The sequence below is a fragment of the Eumetopias jubatus genome, unplaced genomic scaffold (genome assembly GCF_037043125.1).
Source record: "Eumetopias jubatus isolate StellerSeaLion01/CBP00866 unplaced genomic scaffold, mEumJub1_p1.0 scaffold_8, whole genome shotgun sequence".
In the NCBI taxonomy this organism is placed as follows: domain Eukaryota; kingdom Metazoa; phylum Chordata; class Mammalia; order Carnivora; family Otariidae; genus Eumetopias; species Eumetopias jubatus.
The window spans coordinates 95,087,823-95,101,865 of record NW_028274814.1 but is presented as its reverse complement, the minus strand read 5'-3'; the positions used below and the strand labels follow the sequence as shown (position 1 = coordinate 95,101,865).

Genomic DNA, 14,043 nt, shown 5'->3' with positions numbered 1-14,043 from the left:
GCCGGCCCGCGGCGACTCCCGGAGGAGGGAGAGAGAGAGAGAGAGAGGGAGGGAGGGAGGGAGGGTAGGAGGAAGGGAGGAAGGGGCGGGCGGCGGGATGGAGGGCACTGGAGGCTGCCGGTGCTTCGCTCACACCAACTCCCGAAGGTGCTGCTTCCAACTTTTACCTTCTTGGAAGCAGGGAGCGACAGTGTCAGGAGACTTGACATTGCAGGGCTGAGCCGAGCTAGTGACGTCCACAACCCTTTCCTTATCGGTTCTCAGCTTTGTTATTTGTATTCATTTCTAGAACATGGACTTCGCCCGCCTGTGGCTAGGGTTGCTGCTGCCTTCGGTAGCTGCGCTGGATTTCGGCTACCACCACCAGGAAGAGATGGAAGCATTTTTGAAGAATGTGGCCCAAAACTACAGTTCTATCACTCGCTTACACAGTATTGGGAAGTCTGTGAAAGGTAGGGTCCATCTCGTGCACTTTCCCAAACCCCCAGCCCTCGCTTTCGTTCATTAAGTATACCTTAGCTTCCTGTCCCCTTTCCTTGGAGCTACTCGGAGGAGCTCCAAGCGGGTAAGCCGGTGCCTTGCGTGTTGGTGGTTTTCTGCTTTTGTGTGTTGTGTTGTGTTTTATTTTGTCAGGGAAGTAGTAAGAACAGCTGAATTTTAGTAAACGTCTCTGCTGCCATTCAGTGTCATTGAGTCCTATGCATTAATGGTATTCTTTTTCCATCTTGCACTGGTTGCTTGAGGTGTGTCTTTTAGTTTTTCTTGGTAGGTAAACTTATGTCGAGAAAGTCTCCGTTTATCCATAGCAGCTTTCCCTTTTTGTTGGCTTCTTTAAATGCTTTGGACTGTTAGTATCTTTTTTTTTTTTAAGTCTCCAAGCTAAAATAGTTCGATTGTGTTGGTGAGATTTCTATTGTGTATAATTAGCCCTATGACATAAAGTGATGCAAAACTATCGTTTCTATAAGTTTTAGTGTTAAATAGTACAGTTGGTAAGATTTGTGTCGTGTGTAAATTAGCCCTATGGCTTAAAGTTATGCAAAAAAGTGGCTCTGATACTGATTAAAGGCTCTTTTAAAAATCATCTGTTTGAATAAGACAGTTGCTGGATAATAAATACATGCTAGCAATGACTGGGACTAGCATTTTCACATTTATCATTTAATTGCTTTATTTTAATTTAGAAATTATATATTTAAAAATAGCTGTATATTAAGTCTAATTTTTATAGACAGGGAATTTGAATCAGAGAGATTAAATATTTTGCTCAAGATCACCAGATGGTAGATTTTGTAACCAGGATTCGCATTCAGATCCTTCTACTTAAAAGTGTAGATATTTTGGGGACAAGGAGAATACTTTATCAAATATTGTTATTTCTTAATCTTTTTATATTGGTGCCCCCGAAGAGATTACCTGAAAACTTAATGCTTAAATCAAAAGTTTTGTTAAGTTTATGCAGTTTGGATCTCCTCTCTTTATAAGGTGTGTTCAAATTCTACTTAGATTTTATCTCTGAGCTTTTGAACCAAGGAGTGTCTCTTAATTACCATATTCTCAATCATTTTCAAGAAAAATTAAAGTCATGGTTTTTATATTAAAGAAGACCTACTTTATGAATTTACTTATATGTAATGCAAAATAAAAAATGCTGGGTCATGGTTTTAATGGTATCTTTGTTTTCAAACATTGCCAAAGAGTTGGTGCCAGAATTACTCGATATTGCTCTATAATCCAAATTACAGAGGTTGGATGTGTGAGAAATCACATCTTGAATCAGAATATGTGTTCAGCCTTTTGAAATCATTTCCCCCTAGGGTTCAAGAGAAGAGCAATTTTAAAAGATCTTTAGTAAAGCAAATATCTTGAGTTATTGTTCAGTCATCATTTAAACCACAAGATGATGAGGGTGTCGTTAATTTTAAGTACTAAATGATTTGGCAAGCTTTTATATTTTCAAACACAAAGTACTTGTGAAAGAAAATTGGGGAATCTCTTAATGTGAACCAGCTACTCTGATCCATCTTTCATGATATCAGACCGCAGTAACAGTGAAAGCGAGTAGGCTTTTTTTTTCCCCCACTTTGTATGCACTCTTGTGGTTAAAGGACTGAGAAGTTATCATGTAAAAATAAAATCTGACACTAGTCGTCAGATGTTTGTGTTGAATATATTGTTCTGAATAATTACTCCGATTAGGAAAAAGGTTCCAAGTGGTGGGTTAAAATGTACACTGTATCACTTCATGTTATCATGACCATTGAAAACCGGTGCTCTTTTCACTAGACAGGCAGTTTTCCCTGGCGGTCCCACCCTCTGGTGTAGGATATGTTTGCTTAGCAAACAGCCTTTTACCATATTTGTTATTTTTTTAATTATGAACCTGGGCAATCTACCTAGAAGAGGAAGTAATATTCCTACCTGGCTGGTCAAGTACATTTTTAGTTTTTGTAAATGCACATCATGTGGATTTTTGTTACTGTAATCATGGATCCTATTCTGCCTTTTTCCTCAATTCACATTATTTCTACATAGGATGATGACCTTCCGTTGTAACTGGTGATTTTTTTCAGTTTTTTATTTTGAAATGCTTGAAATCCACACAAAAGTTGAGCCCACATATACCCATCACCCAGATTCAGCCATAGTAGACTGACCATATTTCATTTGGAGCTTTTGGGGAAACCCCATTACATAATGACCTAGTAAAATCTTAGGTGAAACAAGCAGCAACTCAAAAAACTGACAACTGAGTTAAGAAAAATTAGAAAAGGTACAATATTCATTGGTTTATTCATTCGTCCATTTACTTAAGCGAATATACCCCCCCTTTTTTTCCACTCCTAACCCCCTCTGTCTAGTATGATGCTAGCACATATTCAGTAATTTATATTTTGTTTGTTAATGAATTGAATGTTGAGTGAAAGCCGTGTGAAGCAAGCAAAGTTGTGTGCCATTCGTTGCCTGCCATTAAGTAGCCCCCTTTAAAGGACAAATGTATTGTGGATTTCCCCAACGAGCCTCTCCACACCCCCAAAATTAGTTCTAGGACTTTTTTTTTTTTTTTGGCTTTTTAAGTTTTAATTCCAGTTAACATACAGTGTTACATTAGTTTCACGTGTACAATATAGTGAATCATCACTTTCATACATCACCCAGTGCTCATCACAAGTGTACTCCTTAATCCCCATCAACCCATTTCACCCATCCTGCGCTCCGCCCCCCCCCCCCCCCCCCCCCCGCGCTCTGGTAACTATCAGTTTGTTTTCTAAATTGAGAGTCTGTTTCTTTATTTTGTCTTTTTCCTTTGTTCATTGTTTTGTTAAATTCCACATATGAGTGAAATGGGTATTTGTCTCCAATTGACATTTTGCTTACTATTATACTCTAGCTCCATCCATGTCCTTGTAAGTGGCACAATTTCGTTATTTTTTTATGGCTGAATGATATTCTGGGGTGGGTGGGTGGGTGTATGTGTGTTTTCACAACTTTATCCGGTCATCAATCAGTGGACACTAGGCTGCTTCCGTATCTTGGCTATTGTGAATCATGCTGCTATAAACATAGGGGTACATGTATACCTTTGAATTGGGTTTTTGTATTCTTTGGGTAAATACCCAATGGGCAATTACTGGATGGTAAGGTAGTTCTATTTTTAACTTTTTTGTGCACCCTCCATACTGTTTTCCAGAGTGACTGCACCATTCTGCCTTCCCAACAGTGAATGAGTATTCCTTTTTCTAGTTTTAGGACCATTTAAAATGAGATTTTTCTACCATCTCCATTTTAAGAATCTTCCCTTCTGCTTAGTCGAACCTTTACTTTATCTGAATAAAGAAGGTTGCAAAGGGCAAGGAGTAGATAATAAAAATCTGTTATCAAGTGCTTCCGTATTATATGTTTTAATACATCATTTCAATCTCAGTGACTCTGAGTAGGTATTGTTATCCTTGTTTACAAAACAGGTCAGTGCAGCACAGGGGAAGTTAATTAACTGCTGAAGATCACAACCAGTAAGTGTTAGAGGATTCAAATGCAGATCCATGTATCTCCCAAGCCCATCTCTTTGCCCCTTAAAAAGGCAGTTTGACACAGAGGTAGATATGTGGAGATTGGGTTTTCTAGAGTCATGATTTGGGCACATGTGATTTGAAAGTGCAGCTTCTGCCAAAGGATCTATGGCTGTGTTGTTCATTACAGTAATCATTAGTCACCTGGCTATTGAGCAGTTGGAATGTGACTAGACAGAATTGAGATGTGCTAAAAGTGATTTTGTAGACTTAATACAAAAAAAAGTAAAATAATGTTTTTATGTTGATCACCTGTTGAAATAATTTAGAACTATAGGTTAAAAATATTTTTAAAATTTCACCTGCTTTTTACTTCTGTTAATGTGGTTATGGTTACTAGAATATTTTAAATTATATGACTCGTATTATATGTTGATTGAGCCATGCTGACCTAGAGAGAAATTTGTTAGTAACTTTTTTTTTTAGTACAAAAGGAAGTTAAGTTCATTTAGAAAATTTGGAAGGTACAGCAAAGCACCAAGAAGAAAATTAAAATCTCGCCATACAAAGAAAACATTTAGTAGACTAAAATCACTATGTGTACTGTTCTGTGCCTTTCTCCCTCACCCTAAGCTAATTATCTTGCTAGTGCACGCAAACATGTTATTTCTAAAAGTTGATTTTAATGCCCTGCTTTCTGTCCTATCAATGGATAGCCTAGTGTTTATTTAACTTCTACCCCACTGATGGACATTTAGTTTTTTTCTCAACTTTTCCTGTTACAAATAGTGCCATAGTAGACCTCTTCAAAGCTAAGACGGCAAAAAAACACAGACTTTGGAACCACAGTGCCCAAGTGCAAATTCTAGATCCTCTACTCTGTAGCATTGTGACCTGGAGTTGTTGGATAATTCCTGGCACATAGAAAGTACTACATAAAAGCTGCTGCTAGGGATATTGTAGCTGCTGTTAGGGAGAAGTTTCCAAAAAGGAAATTACCAAGTCTTAAGCAGTTTTATGTATTTGATACATGTAACCAAATTGCTTTCCCAAAAAGATTGTATTGATTTTTATAATCTCACGAGAAATGTATGCTAAGAAAAAAACAACTTCTAAATCTTCTGTTAGTCATAAATCAGTATTGGCATTAGTGGTTTGGAAGATTATTGTAGATTTGTCGAAGAGTACAAAGTTTTGGTCATACAAGATGAATCTGTTGTAGAGATCTGCTTTTTACTGCATAGTGCCTACAGTTAAACAATACTGTATTGTATGCTTAAAAATTTGCCTAGATGGTAGATCTTACATTGTGTTCTTAAAATAATAGCATAATAATAAAGACTATTGAAGCGTCTGTTTTTCATTGTTTAATGTATAAGGGAGAATTTATTTCTCATGCTTTTTCCTCAACAACACTCACCTTCACATATTCATTGGATGGATATTAATGGAATTACTCTGCTGGGAGCAATACCATTTCAGATGCTCAGTAATCTCCCTAGAATTGGTTTAGACCCCTGCCCCAAAGAGGCGTGTACTGTGTTCTCATGCCCAGATCTCTCATTGTCTGCTGCCCTTGATGGGGTAGATTTTAGCTGGTGATTTGCCCTCAGAAAAGAACATTGTGTATAAAACTTTGCCACATTTGGTTTTCTGTCACACTCTGTTCATTTCTCAAGTGTGATTGCTTCTCCGCCTTTTGGCTAAGATCAAGTGTAGCATTTCTCAAGTGTGATCATAAAGCTAGTTTGCTTGGGATCCTGTAGGATCCTGTATTAAATGCTCTTTTTTTTTTTTTTTTTTTTTTTTGGAGAGAAAGCATGTGCACACGAGGATGGGGGCAGAGGAAGAGAGAAAATCTTAAGCAGGCTCCGGGCCCAGCACAGAGCCCAACATGGGCTCAATCCCATGACTCTGAGATCATGACCTGAGCTGAAATCAAGTGTTTAACCAACTGAGCCACCCAAGCGCCCCTAAAATGCTCATTATGATGTAAATATGATATCGAGGACCAAATATCAAGAAAATCATTACAATCTAGGAATTTCAGCTGTAATCCACGTTTGTGATTTAAAGTTATAATGGTTTGGCAAGCCTTTCTGCTTCTTGAAAGGTTTGAAATGCAGAGTCCTTTTCTGAAACATCTTACAGATCAGGCTTGTTTATCACCATTCAGGGATTCTTAAAGATACTGCCTTTTTTTAAAATAAAGAAAAGCTTTAGATTTCCCCTACATTTATAGTATGATATTTTAAAGGAAATTGAGGGGTGCCTGGGTGGCTCAGTCATTAAGCGTCTGCCTTCAGTCATGATCCCAGGGTCCTGGGATCAAGCCCCGCATCGGGCTCCCTCCTTGGGGGGAAGCCTGCTTCTCCCTCTCCCACTCCCCCTGCTTGTGTTCCTGCTCTCGCTATCTCTGTCAAATCTTTAAAAAACAAAAAAGAGGAAATTGAGACAATATCCAAAAGGTAACATAGGATTTTACTCTGCTTCTTCTATCTAGTAACCATTTTTATTCCAAATCTCAAATCTATCTAAATGGCAATAATCTAGGGACAAGTGGCATTTGAAACTTAAAAAAAAAAAAATGACAGCCAATATCAAGTGACTTTTACTATTTGCCTGGTACTTTACATATTATGTTTCACCTGATCATTCTAACAATGGTATGAAATACCATTATTATCCTCCAATTTACATACGAAGAATTGAGATTAAGTGAATTATACATAATAAATGACAGAGGAGCCAAATTATTAGTAAATGAAACCAGTGCCTGTCTTGTGCCAAATTTTGAACCTTCTTTACTGTGAAGTTTCTCCAGTTATTTTTCTCTCTGTCCTTGTTCCTTACCACCTCCACCCTGTATCTCCTGCCCCTGCCATCTTCCCTCTGACCCGATTCTGGAAAAGTTGACAAGCTTCCTCTATCATCCAAGAAAAGTCATATATATATATATATATATATATATATATATATATTTTTTTTTTTTTTTTTTTTTTTTTTTTTTATGTGCTAAGTGATCTGTGGAATTCCTGGATCCGTTTTAGGTATTCAGTTTCATCTAAAGCAATTTGGATTCCATCTTTTGTTTTAAAGATAAATTTTTTCTATATGCCAAAACTCTTTGAGTATGAGGCAAAAGGAGATGTCTGAGATTCTGGTTTGCACCCTTAATGGGACATCCACCCACCAAAGTGCCATCTCTTTAGAGAACAGTGGTTCTCATTGAGCAGTACCGCCCCCTAGGGGGAATTTTGGAAATGTGAGGGAGTGGTTTAGGCCAATAACTTCTAAGTCTTGGCAGGGGGAACCCTCCTGATGCATTCTTCTGATCTTGTCAGCAATGCACGAATAGTTATGCGGAGTAAAAAAATTGTCACCCACACTTTCTAATGCCCTCTAGGTGAAAGACCAGTTTACAGTTATCTGAACCTAAAACCAAACTCTGTTTTATGTACAAATAAAAATACTTTTCCCACAGTTTTAATATGTACTGAACTTTCCAGGAATGTAACTGTATGTAAACTGAGGGGAAATTCTATTTTCCGTAGCTCTGAACTTGATTGGGAGGGATTTCCCATTCATAAGATCCTGACACTGGTGACCACACAGTTGAATCTGTCGGCCTTTGTAGCAGACGCATTCACTGTGACTCTCAAGTATAGGTATAAGCATCTGACTTTCTCGTGTCTTCTCGTGGCTCGTATCCAGAGGTTTACCTGCTGATACCAGGTTTTATTATAAGTTTCTCTTTTATTTCTCGTCTATATAATTTGAATGTTATACTGATCTTTTTGGAATTACATAAACGTGTTTTCTGGGCATGTTATGCCAGCATGGTAAAGGAAGAGTTGCAAAATATTGGATGTGAAAAAAGAGGCATAAACTGATAGGGCTAGGAACTGTTGAAGTAAAATCACAGACCTAGATTCAACTTTATGTAGCCAGCATCCAAAAGGTGTTTGGTCTCTGTTCTTAATCAGTGAACAGGCGTGTCTGGAGGTGACACTAGGGTGACAGTCGTAGCTGGAGTTGAGCCACAAAAACTGCCTTTAGTCCTGTTTCCTTCTTTCACTTTGTGTTTCTAGAATGTCCCTTTCGTTAAGAGTACCTAGTAAGATAAAAGGAATCCTAAAGTAAAAAAAAATAAAATAAAAAGTAAAGATTATTTCAAACACCAGTTTGCATCTGGTTTAGGAGATTAAAGTAGGTCTTCCTATCTAGTGATTTAAAGCAGTTGGTGTTCTTCCGAGCTCCTTAGTGATCCAATGTAATACAGTATAGTAGTTTGCTGAGAAGTTCGTAAATCCTCATTTGAGTTTGGTTAAAAGGAAACAGACATGAGTTGCACATTAAGACTTTCTCATCTCGGTGTTGTAAGGATTGCTGCATGTTAGATGTTTTAAAGTACAAATTTTCTGGTCTGTGACCCTTGGCAAAGTAGCTTCAGCAAGCTCAGCTGGAGGGCTTAGTCTCCACTGCAGCAAAAAAAGGCTGCCAACTTCAAACAAATTGCCTTCAAACTGGCTCCACAGACTTATCATGAACTTACCCGGAGCTGAAGATAACAACCTTCTTGTGGGGTATAAAGGCATTAACAGTCGTGCTTAGGTATTGGGAGGGTTTATCCTTGCACAGAGTTTAGTAGAAGAAACCAGTGAAATCCCCCTTCTGTTTAAGTAAAGAGCTTTCCATTAGTTCCTTTCCCGGTTTTCTAATTTCTCTGAGAGAAATATTCTGAGAAAACTAGAACTGTACTTGAGCAAAATTGAAGTCACATGAACAATTATCCAAATACATGCCTCAGATACCTTTCTGACAAAGTACACAGGTATATTATGAATACAATCAGACAAAATTTAGTACAATGTCCCATTTTTAGAGTGGGAATGGATGTTACAGACCCTGTGATCACTCATTCAGTTCTTCACGGCTTAGTTCAAAATGTTAACAACTCCTGGAAGCCTTTCACCAGTCCCCTGGGCAGAGTTAGCATCTGCCTGCACCCCTCTTCCTGGCAACTCTGGTTCTAGCTAATTTGCACCTGGGGGGCAGGGATTAGGCTGTGTTCATCTTCCTATATAGGCCCAGATCTGTGCTTATTAAAGGCCAAGCACTCTCAGGGTCAGAGCTGAAGAGTTTTTCCATGCATAGTAAGTGAAACATGAATGTAAATCTACTTTTACACAATATAGTATATAGTCAGGTTGTTATACTGTGTTAAGTATATAGGATATATATTTTTATATATGCTTTTATATAGTTACATTTACCATATAGAACTTTGGTATATAACTTTATATTGCTACATAAATTGTATGTGGTAAGTACTTCAGTCTCTCAAGTGTTTTTGTGGTATTTTTATGGTATTCAACTGAGTTTCTAAGAGTAATAGAATAAAATGCGTCCCCAACTGACGAGCTTTTATCTGAAATTTAGCTCCATGTGCATCTAGTATTATTAAGGTGTAAATAAATCTAATTAAAAAGTAATGGGGCAACTGTTGAATTGCTATTTTATGGCAAATACTATAGATTGGAGAGGTGGATGCCACAGCTTGAGTTAAGTCACCGGAGCGTAGGAGGTGGCAACGGGGACCTGAGTGTCTTTCGGGCAGTGAAGGGCATAAGTGAACTGCTCCAAGCCCGGAGTGATTCTGTGCCCTATCCCTTGGGTCCTCCAACCACTAACCAAACATGTATTAAGAGCGAGTAAAATAGGAGATACGCATGCTCCTCCAGGAAGTAGAGTTGAGTAAATATGCCTTGTTTTATTTGAACAGTGCCAAGATAATTTAAGTGTCTATTTAGAGAATTTAAAAAGAGAAGAATCCTTTGATGAAACCTGCCCTCCACCCCACACAGTTCAGCAGAAAATGGAAACCCCTTAATTCAGTGGCTTTTTTCCATCCACACTCAGGAATGTTGTACAGATTTAAGATGAAGGTATCTGACACGTTTACTTGCTTTGAGTGGTTCAGAAAGGCACAGGTTTTGGAAATTCACAAATAGACTGTTGAAGAACCTTAACTTTAATTTTTAGATCCTACTAAATATTCATTCCCTTGCCCATTGTTGGTAACTCAGGCCCACCCATTAAAATTCTCTTTTTTTTTTAATATTTTATTTATTTGACAGAGAGAGATAGCGAGAGCAGGAACACAAGCAGGGGGAGTGGGAGAGGGAGAAGCAGGCTTCCCGCCGAGCAGGGAGCCCGATGCGGGGCTCGATTCCAGGACCCCGGGATCATGACCTGAGCCGAAGGCAGATGCTTAACAACTGAGCCACCCAGGCATCCCCCCATTAAAATTCTCTTAAAGGCAGGGGGTGGTAGTCACTCTTGTGAGTATAGGCACCTGGGGATGTGTAGAGCGCACAGACCATTTTTTTTAAAGATTTTATTTGAGAGAGAGAGGGAACAAGCTGTGGGGAGGGGCAGAGGGAGAGAGAGAGAGAAAAGCACACCCTTTGCTGAGCACAAAGTCCTACTGGGGGCTTCATCCTAGGACTCAGATCATAACCTGAGCTGAAGGCAGCTGCTTAACTGACTGAGCCACCCAGGCGCCCCTGCACAGATCATTTTAACATGCAGCAATTCAGCAGTTTCCCCATTACTTCCCCCCCGCAGTTTTTTGTTTTTTTTTTTTTTAGATTTTATTTATTTATTTGACAGAGACACAGGGAGAGAGGGAACACAAGCAGGGGGAGTGGGAGAGGGAGAAGCAGGCTTCCCACCGAGCAGGGAGCCCAATGATGTGGGGCTTGATCCCAGGACCCTGGGATCATGACCTGAGCTGAAGGCAGATGCTTAATGACTGAGCCAGCCAGTCCCCCCTCCCCATTACTTTTTAATTAGAAAGATTTATGTACATCTTAATACTAGATGTGTATGGAGTTAAATATCAGAGAAAGGCCACTCAATTGGAGAACATTTTCTTTCTGTTACTCTTAGGAACTCAGTTGAATAATCTTTTAGCATCCTGGAGATAAGCCTAACTGGTTTATCATTTGTTACTGGTAAGTTCCTTTCTATTTTTAAAGAAACAGAAAGACAAATTGGGATATATCACATTTTGGCTTTAATAAACAGTTTAATTGAGCTTGATCATCTTTTAAGAACACGTTTTAAGGGCGCCTGGGTGGCTCAGATGGTTAAGCGTCTGCCTTTGGCTCAGGTCATGATCCCAGGGTCCTGGGATCGAGTCCCGCATCGGGCTCCCTGCTCCGTGGGAAGACTGCTTCTCCCTCTGCCTCTTTCTCTCTCTCATGAATAAATAAATAAAATCTTTAAAAAAAAAAAAAAACACGTTTTAAGAACGTGTACCTCTAAGTGCACAAAATGTGTTTATGGGATCTATAGCACACACTGGTTCCAAGTGCAGAAGTGGGCAACAGTTGCAAAGGCCTTGAGGTGGACAGGTTATTGCTATATTCTAAGAATAGAAGCAAAACCAGGGGAGCTGGAGGATAGTGAGCAAAGGCAGAATCCTACTGGATGAAGTTGGAGAGGTGTGTAGGGGACATCATAGAGTGCTTTGCAAGCCAATTCAAGCATGGAAAGTTCGATTCTGTTCTGAGGGTAATAGGGAACCGTTATTTTAAGGACAGCTTTAAGGGTTTTAAGGACAGTAATATAAACTGAGGTAGGTTTAAAAAAATAACTGCCTGCTGAATAGAGAATTAGAAAGGGGCAAGTATAGAAGCAGAGAGAATAATCCAATTATAATAATCCAGGCAAATGGTGATGGTGGTGATTTTGATTAAGATGCTGTATTAGAAATGGAAGGAAGTGCAAGGATTAAAGATTTGTTTCAGAAACAAAACCAACAATACTTGCTAATAGATTAAAAGGGGAAGGGGAATATCAGGAGAAAACACCCTGGAATGACCTTTAGCTTTTATGCTTGGCCAGCTGAGTGGGGGAGGTAGTATTGACCAAGATGGGGACAACTAGAACACAGCAAGTTTGGGTTGAAAGCAAGAGCTCTGATTTAGACAACTTTTTATAAGTTTGAAGTCCTTAGTAGACATCCAATGGGGATGTCCAGTAGTTGGGTATGGGTATGGAGTTTGGGGGAGAGGTTGGCTAGAGAAGTAGACAAATACACTGATAGTGGATCTTAAACGTTCTCACTACCTGCACAAAATAGTAGTAATGTGAGGTGAAAGATGTGTTAACTAATCTTACTATGGCCATCATTTTACAATATATGTGTATCAAATCATCATGTTCTGTACTTTAAGCTTACACAATGTAATACAAGCCCTATTCAGAGCTAAGTTTTTTGTTGTTGTTTTTAAAGGTTTAATTTATTTATTTGAGAGCGAGCAAGTGAGCATGAGCAGGGGGAGAGGGAGACGCAGACTCCCCACAGAGCAGGGAGCCAAACGCAGGGCTCGATCCCAGGACCCCGGGACCATGACCTGAGCTGAAGGCAGACACTTGACCAATTGGGCCACCCAGGTGCCCCAGAGCTAAGGTTTATTAAACAAAGGATATGGTGCAGGAACAGCAGGATAATGATCTACATAGGCAAAGACCCGAAAGGTCAGCATCAGCTTCTTTGCTCTCCTCGTGTGAGGATCCCACAGCTATGTGTTTCTCTCCAGCTGTGAACTGTACCTCCACCCAGGGAAGCCCACTCAAGTCTTGGCAGTCCAGAGTCCTTCAAGGGAGCTGATCACATAACTGTGCACCCATCCAGAGCGCAGGCTCCTGCAAGATACCAGGTGCACATCATGAATCTTCTTGTTTACTTTAAACAATGCTTTTGGCTTGGTTCGTCCTGACCAACTACTGACTTGAGGGTACAAAATAACAACATTAATTAGTGAACATTTCAGGAGTATAGTGCTCAGAGTTTGACTAGGGGTCATTACTGCCACTGCAGGTGCTCCAAGAGATAAGCAAGGGGTGAGTAAAAGAGACAGGCTGTTTTAACTCTTTCCTTGCTGAGGTCTTGGTTAACCAACCATGTTGAATGCTGCTGTAACTGAAAACTGAGAGCCGGAAAGTGGAGTTAAATTGTTTTTCTCTAGACCTCTTTATTCCGAGGACATTTATTACATGCCTAATATAGTTTGTGGTGTGTGCTAGCATAGGAATATAGAGGTAAAGAAGTTAGACTTGGTCCCTGCCCTGATGGGGTTGACAGCCTGAGAAGTGAGTAGGAGGGAAGAGACCCCCCACGAGATACAGGTGTGAGCGGCCCTGTGGGAGCCACGGCACTGCATCCGAGACCTGCAGGTGTCCAGGTGGAAGGAGGACGGCGAGGCAGTAAATAGCACAATCAAAGGCCTGGTGGTGAAGGAGCATATTGACCTTAAGAAACACGCGATGTGCAGTGTGGCTGAAGAGGAGAGCTGAGGCAAGGTGGGAACATCATGGAGGGCGTTGTACACTGTGTTGAAGATTTTGGCTTCATCCAGGAGGAGCCATAATCATCCTAGGATTCATGCCTAGGAAAGTGACAAATTTGTTTTCTTGATTGGAAAATTTCTGATAACTTTACATTTCATTTTGCATTAGAGTAAAGATACCCTTTAAGATATGAAGTGGAACAGCCATTTCGTGTCGGGGGGGCGGTGTGGTGAGAAAATACAAACCCACCAGACTGAGTAAATCAGAACACCAACAAAATGTAATATCAAATCTGTAAAAATAACAGTTCCCAACAACTATCAGTGTGAAAAGTTCTGATTTAAATCCGGAATTGGACTGAACTCTTCATCTAAACCTTAAAGATTATTTTACAATACATTTTATTAAAAACATTTCAACCATGTATGACACATACTATCTTTTCTTTTTGCCCTCACAGAGCACAGATCACATGAGAGGGAAGGATTTTTTTAATCGGTTTTGGAGGCAATTCTGTGTATGCTAAACTTATAGAGAAACTGATAAATATTACATCTAGAATCCAAAGAGAAATGCCAGAGTATATAGAAACAAATACTTTTTTCCCAGCTGTATTGAGATATAATTGGCATGTAACATTGTGTAAATACACTTGAGGGTTATCCACTAT

General features: G+C 39.5%; 1 protein-coding gene and 1 pseudogene across 2 annotated transcripts in view; both read left to right on the top strand.

The window, feature by feature from the left end:
- CPM (carboxypeptidase M) overlaps positions 1-14,043 on the top strand; it is a 133,802-nt gene that overhangs the window by 64,887 nt on the left and 54,872 nt on the right. For both annotated transcript variants that reach the window (XM_028110821.1, XM_028110823.1), the window contains exon 2: positions 290-452. In XM_028110821.1, coding sequence (XP_027966622.1) covers positions 293-452 — 160 coding nt within the window. In that variant the 5' untranslated portion in view covers positions 290-292. The remainder of the gene's footprint in view (positions 1-289; positions 453-14,043) is intronic.
- LOC114215120 (U2 spliceosomal RNA) lies at positions 5,694-5,903 on the top strand (annotated as a pseudogene).